The 7,621-nt window shown below is 36.3% G+C and overlaps 1 protein-coding gene across 1 annotated transcript in view; it reads right to left on the bottom strand.

Moving 5' to 3' along the window:
- Positions 1 to 7,621, bottom strand: part of SLC4A7 (solute carrier family 4 member 7) — a 136,389-nt gene that overhangs the window by 69,572 nt on the left and 59,196 nt on the right. The window contains exons 3-4 of the mRNA XM_007936274.2: positions 1,165 to 1,311; positions 444 to 582 (exon numbers count right to left, since the gene is read on the bottom strand). Of these exons, the coding sequence (XP_007934465.1) occupies positions 444 to 582; positions 1,165 to 1,311 (286 nt within the window). The remainder of the gene's footprint in view (positions 1 to 443; positions 583 to 1,164; positions 1,312 to 7,621) is intronic.

Below are 7,621 nucleotides of genomic sequence, written 5' to 3'. Positions count from 1 at the left end.
GAGGCTGAGAAGCCCCAAGGTTGACAAGTAAAAAGGCACAGTCCCGATGTTACCAAACCACACGGCAGGTCATTAACTCAAGTCCATTGTATGTCCCAAGGTCGGCAGAGCATAGCAGGCTGCTAAGCAACGACATGGCTACATGCAGGGTCCAAGCATGTGGCTGGTGACCATTCCCAAGGCTTCTCCTTATATTCAGGAAGCAGACCACATCCCACAAGCAGCTACTCAGCTGTTGTGGTAGATCCCACCATGGAGCTGATCACCAATCTCATCATGGGGAATACTACCACCAGCTGCCCAGCCACTCAACCAGGCCCAGCCAAGTTGACACAAAAACATAACCACCACACACTGTCTACCTCATAATATCAATTTAATTATTCTTATTATGAACAGAAATCAAGCAGAGCCAAGTGAAAAATGAGACTCAGAAATAATACCTGGCAGTTTCTTTCCATTCATAGTCTTCTCCATCTCTGTAACACAGCTCATCCATTTCCGTGAAGAGATCATGGGGAATGTGCTCTTCGTCATCATCTTCAGTACCAAGGATAAACTGAACTCTCTGGGAGGGTGTGTCTTGACAAAATAAGAAATTAAATACACATTCAAAATTTTTCTCAATTTACTCAAAGGTAAATCCACTGCTCTGAAAGTAAAATAGTTTCATTATAAATAAACATATTCCATTAAAATGTTTTTCATTATTATGAAAATACTATACTCCTGGAAGCATTGATAACCAAATAATGCAACAGAGTGAATGAAATCTTCTGGCCAAAAAAGTGGTTTAAAAAGGAAAACAACTTCAACTCATTTCAGGAATCTGAGGATTCCAGATGTCTTTTCACTACATATTTTAAGTAATAAGATATATGATGGAGAAAGGCAGTAAAAGCCTCTTAAATTGGAAATTAAGTTGCAAGATCCAATTTTTATAATTCCAAGGCTGGAATACAAAGAAGAAAAAACAAAGTGCTTTATGTTTTTCACTTGTCCCAACTAGATACTTATTTTTCTTTTTTTTAAAAAAAAGTCTTAATTTCAATTGGTATTCTCCAATGTATACAATGTAGCTAAATCATTGCACACATAATTTCAGTAAGAAATACTATTCAGGAAACCTTAAACTGTCAATGGAGAGCTATGTCTCTCTCTTACCGTAAGAAGGAGATTCCCGTCCATCTTCTTTATCTGATTCTTTATCTCTTCTTCTACGGTGGTGATGCTTATGTCCACGATGTCTATGACGCCGACGACTCTCTTTACTAAAAGGAACATGAACACCAATATATACTGCTCGATGACCTATTAAAAGGTTCAGATACATATTACTGACTTTCCAAAAGGAGAAAAAAGTGGTATACACAAAACATATAGTGGTATGTAACAAAATTGACTTTGATAACAAAGAATTAAATATAAATTCACGTAATAACAATGCAAGAATTAGTCTGCCAATCTAAAAAGGTATCTTGAGAGAAAAAAAGCTTGGCTCTCCTGAAATTACACTTTGCAAAGATTTTCCATCTACATTTATTGCCAACCCTGGTTAGCAGAGGTCCTTAAGAGATGCTTCAATAACAATTAAACACTATCATCAACATTATTAAATCTGTAAATAAATACTTACTAGTTTTTTAGGGTTTTGAAAATCTCAAATCAGCAAGGTCCAAATTGCTAAGGGCTACATTAAGTGCAAATGATTCAAATATTCCAATTAAAGGGTAGAAATTATCAGATTGAATAAAAAAGCAATCTGTGATGTTGCATTGTCCTTTGTATTCTAAAACGATTATGAAAGGCAGTCTTCCTCTTGCTCATTAAACGAAAATGAATCAAGGAACTAGATAACCTAGCAGTATTACGCCAAATGTCAAGAGGCATGAGCTTCATTTCTCAATGTTGAAAAGAGGTTCCTACTGCAGCTGTGTGGAAGGAAAGCAATTGTGAACTAGAAGCTTAACTACTTTGCAATTATGCAAATCACACCTGGCTTGGCTGCTTTTTGACCTTATATACAAAATAACATGCTCAAATATGAATAATTTCCTAACAGACCTCATAATAAGACAATCAGAAAATAAATACTTAAGGAAACCCTCATCCCTAAATGAGATCTGAAAGAAATTTTTCCAAATCTAGATCTACACTCCAAATAATTTGTTAAAATAATGAAATTCTGCCATATATTTAACCAGAATCAATTTAAAAATACAACAATCTGTGAAGGGTCAATTTCCCTTCACATGAGCGACAGGATGAATTGGAACATTTTTTGGAATTAAATAAACTCTAATTCAGGATCATAACGTTTATAGGATCTTCTCCTTTGGTTAATTTTAGAACCACCTGATTGGACTTTAAGAAAATCTATAAAAGAATTTTTCAATTTGTCGATAAGAGCACAAGTCTACCAACATGAATGTGAGCAAATGAAATCCAAAGGAGATTGTTCACTGAGATTCTACAAAGACTTGAGAAATTAATGAGAATAAAAACAAAACGACTGGAACTGGTTTAAATGTACCATAAGGCCTCAATCTAACTCTACGGAAGTAGACTGCCAATCTTCCTTCCAAATGGCTGATGGGTTTGAACCGCCAGCCTTCTAGTTAGCAGTCAAATGCTTTAGGCACTGTGCCACCAGCACTCCCTATATTCTATTACATGTCGATATTTAATCAATTCTATACTCTCTAAACTTATCAATCAATAATTCTAAAAGGAAGAGCCCTTCTTTCTCCCACGTTTATGCATCTATCTATTGTATTTATTGGGAGCAATCTACTTCCATAGAGACACCACTTCAGAAATCCAAGGAGAGTGAGTTTGGTGTTTTTTTGTTTGTATTTTATTTATTACCTATACAGACTCATGGTTCTTCCAGTTTATTCATTACTGCCTCATTTATGTTGATGTTCAGTTTTTCCCCAGATTTGGCCAACAGGAGGCCCTTCAAGCTGGATCCTTTGCAACTTATTATTATTATTATTGTGATTGAGGTAAAGTTTACAGAGCAAATTCATTTTCCCTACAGTAGTTCATACACATGTTTCATGGCATTGACTGCAACCCCCACAAAGTAACAACTATTCTCTGTGGCTACTTTTCCTAGGCATTCCTGTCTAAGAGTTATGCCCCTGTGCAAATATCACCCTTCTGATCACCCACGGTTGATTGTTCTAAGGAGTATACCTACTTGGTGTAAATGTTCACCTTATACACCTGTGTACTGATTGGGTAGAAGCCATGAGAGTGAGTTCAATTCCAGGCCCAAAGGGTGATTAGGAGCCATAGTCTCAGGGGTTTCACTAGTAAGCCTATTTTTCTGTTTTATTTTTTAAATCATTTTGAGTTTTGCTCCACATTTTTCTCACATTCTGTCCAGAATCTCCTACACTGATCTCTTTGTAAATAGTTGACAGTGGTAGCTGGGCACCATCTAGTTCTTCTGGCCTCAAGGTCATATAGGCTGAGATTCATATGGCCCACTAGTCCCTTGGACTAATTTAACCATGCGTCTTTGGTTTTCTTCATTTTTCTTTGCTCCAGACAAGAAGAGACCAATTGCTGCATCTTTTTATAGCCAACGTGCAAGGTGTTTAGACCCCAGTCACTACTCACCAAAGTAGGATATAGAACAATGTTTTTGTGTAGTACATTATGCCAATTGAGCTTGATGTCCCCCATGACCATGGTCCAAAGCCCATGGGCTCAACAATCCATTCCTTCAGGTGGTTGGCTGTGGTTAAGAAGTTATCATAACTTTGCCCCTTGTTAGCTGTATTATATATATGGACATTCCTATATTGTTGCTATGTGTCGTCGAGTCGGACCCAACCCATAGCGACCCCTCCTTGGGTTTCTGAGACAGTATCACTACAGAAGTAGATTGCCCAACCTTTCTTCCGAAGAGTGGCTGGTGGGTTTGAACCGCCAGCCTTCTGGTTAGCAGTCAAGTGCTTTAGGCACTACGCTACCGGGACATCCCTATAGCACATAAAAATACATATGTATAAATACCATTTGTCAAACTTAACACGTGGTCATGGATATGTTCCCTTTTGCCTAGATACCTGATCATTCAGTCTTTCTACCGGTATATCTACCATATAAGCTGGCTCCTTTGTACTTCTGTCATGAGTCTCCCTCGTCCTTTTCCTCATGCTGGTATAAAATATTCCAGGCTCATCTTGTGCTTTCCCCCTTTCCCAATCACAGGATCAGCCATTTCTTTAAGGAGTCCTAGGTTCCCTTTAGTAGGAAACAGTATTTAGAAACAAAGATCTTACTTCTAGGTAGGCTCGTAGGTATTAGGGATGCCAGTAGGAACTTTGGTATATTAGCTAGGAAATGATAAATGTATTAAAGAAATTGTGGATTCATACTGATTGCCTTCTTTCAATTCTTAATTCTATCTTCTTAACTGTATCTCCCTTATTCCACAGTGTCTTCCAATAATATCAACAAATTTATTCATTTCTTTAATCCTACAATACACCTAAGATAATACATACCCATACAACTATGAAAAATAAATCTACTAAGAAGGGTTCAAGTTATTACATCCTAGACTGAAGATACATAGCCACAAAACTGTGTTCAATAATTACAACTGTAGTTCTCTTCTTGTTCTTGTTTTTTTCCATGAAGTATGTTTATACATTTATGTGAAATATAGTTGGGTTCATTTGTTTCAGTTTGCATTAAGTTTTAAGCCCACACTCCTCCTACATCTTGTTGATTTTACTTTTTCAACACACAGATACACACACACTTCCAAAAGTCAAATCTATACAAAAAGGTCAATTCAGAAGTATCACTTCCATCTAATCCCATCTATTCTATTTCTCCCACCTGTCACTACCTATAGGAAATCAATTTTATTGCTCTCTGATTTATGTTCTCTCATTACTTTGCAAAAATATGCAGATTTATGTATGTTTTCTTATTTCCCCTTCTAGCTTACACAAAAGTATGTATTTATAATACTCTTCTTCCATCTTTTGCTTCTTTCATTTAAAAATATATCTTGGAAGTCACTCCATAATATTTCAGTGACTTTCCTCATTTTTACAGCTGCATAGCATACTATATTACATAATTCATTCAACTAAATTCATAAATTTGGACATTTAGGTAATTTTAACCATTTATTCCTTTATACAACAAATATTATTGAGTTCCTTCTAAATGCCAACACACTGGGAAATCAAAACTGAATAAACATGAAAAAAGCACTGCTCTCTAAAGACTTCTGCCAAGGAAGAGATGCAATAACCTATACAGTGTAATGTGATTTGTGCTAGGATAGAAGCCAATACCAGTTACGAAGGAAGCAGAAAATAGGGAGGACTACATTGATCCTAGTGGAATCTTTTCAAAACCACATTGCTCAAAGGATTGAAAGAAAGCCATTATGACTACAAGGTAGAACACAACAAGGTAAGATTCCTAATCACTCCTAGACCCACTGCAGACTGACTTCAACTAGCACTCCTTCACTGAAACTACCATCCCTGTGGTCATGAATTACCTTCCATTTTACGATTTCCAGCAATCTATTTTTAGTTCTTTATCTATTGCCCAGTCTTCCTTCTGCAGAGTGGCTGGTAGGCTTGAACTGCCAACCTTCTGGTTAGCAGTCAAATGCCTTAGGAGCTGCAGTCTGCTTCCATAAACATGTACAGCCTTGGAAACCCAGTGGCAGTCACTATGAGTCAGAATAGACTCGATGGCAACAACTTTGGTTTGGTTTGGTTTTTGATTCCCTGACACTCTCTTCCAGTTCTCTTTTAATCCTTTTTCTCAGTCTCCCTTGTAGAAATTTCTTTAAATTCATCTGTTAAAGATTACTGTTCCACATGTTTTCATACTCAAGTGTGCTGCTATTTTTTACTCTTAAACCCAGTATTTCTCCAAGGGTGGACACTGTAGCTAAAGGTTAAAAATTTAGGTCCCTAGGCCATTTAGAACAACTGAACTAGAAAATCTGAGCATAAGGCCCAGTGAACAAGCTTCTGAACAAGCTCCCCCCTAATAAGTCCTAAACCCCCAAGGTTAAGAACCTCTACTATACATGTCCTCGAGCAACCTCCTACACAGTTTGGCCGACATGAATAACTCCCAAATCTATACTTCATCTGGGTTGCTAGAAAAACTTCCTGATTGATCTCCACAACACTATTCCTGCCATACTGCTGTCAGACTTATCTATCTAAAATGCAAATACAACCAAATTATTGTCCTGTTTAAAGGTTTTAAATTATTTCCCATTGCTTACAAATGAGCTCTGGTAGCATAGTGCCTAAGGCATTTGACTGCTAACCAGAAGGATGGTGGTTCAAACCCACCAGCCACTCCTCGGAAGGAAGATGGGGCAATTTACTTCCATAGTGATACTGCCTCAGAAACCCAAGGAGGGGTCGCTATGAGTCAGATCCAATCCAAGGGCAATGGGTAACCCAGAACACTTACTGGGGCTTTCTTTGTCTTTTTTACTTACTAAAAGGCTAACTAGCCACCAAGATAGTGTTCATAAAGCAAATAATCACCTTTAAATCAAAAAAGTGCTAGACTTCTGGAAACACAGTTAACTAAATTATCTGTTTAAACATCTCCTGGTACCCAGCACTCTGCCAGACACATGGTAAGCACTCAATAAAGGTTTGCAGAAATTAACTAAATCTCACTTACTTGAAGAGATTTTACCAGTGAATCTCAAACTTTAAAAAACAATTACAGATAGTTTTGTTTCAGATCATGGAAATATTCTAGATGAGAGAATTGTGATGATTAAATAATTTAGTGGATCTACTAAAAACACTGAATTACACACTTTATATCTCAAAAAAAAAATAGTGAAAAAAAATCAACTATAAGAAAATTCAGAATTTTATTATTTTCTTTTAGGGAAATTATTTCATTCTCAACACCCAGAAGAGTGGAAATGAAAGAGTCAATTCTCCTCACTGTGCACTGGGAATTACAAAGTTGTTACTCCAAGTAGTACTAATAGGTCTTGGTACACAAGTCCCAATGCACCAAGAAGAGAATAAATCCTGAGTGTACAGTTCAGAAAAACTAGATTAAACAGATAAGAATAACTAAAATCCAAAAACTGAAGTTTTTCTGTTAAAAAAAATAGTTTTTTCTGCTTTTATTAAAACCACTATTGTCTTCTATTACAATTTTTTCTTTCCTTTTACTTTTACTTTATTCTAAAGACTTATTCACTCTGAGAAAATAATCTCTCTCTTAAACTTAATAATGAAATATAGATGTGTACAAAGTAAAGGCCCTGGAGTAACCAAAGAAAGTAAAAATAATACAGCCAGGAACCTCTCTCTTCCTGTTCTAGGTCACATGGACTTGAGGGTTGGCATTAAATGAAATGGCAAGTAATGGATGAAATGTATAACTGTAGATATGACTTAATAAAATTATTGCTAAAAAATTTAACCTGTAACTTGGGATCCAATACAAGTTTTTGGTAACTGAGTTTCTTTCTAGAAGCTCTAGCAGGTCTAGAATTTCAAAATCAATTTTCCAAAGATAATAGTTTTATTTTTTAAAACTCAGAATGTAAAGGAGGGGAACTTTTATTTGTGTCTCT

The sequence above is a fragment of the Orycteropus afer genome, unplaced genomic scaffold (assembly GCF_000298275.1).
Source record: "Orycteropus afer afer isolate SDZICR_OR568_19922 unplaced genomic scaffold, OryAfe1.0 scaffold00003, whole genome shotgun sequence".
In the NCBI taxonomy this organism is placed as follows: domain Eukaryota; kingdom Metazoa; phylum Chordata; class Mammalia; order Tubulidentata; family Orycteropodidae; genus Orycteropus; species Orycteropus afer.
This window is presented reverse-complemented; position numbering and strand designations above follow the sequence as displayed.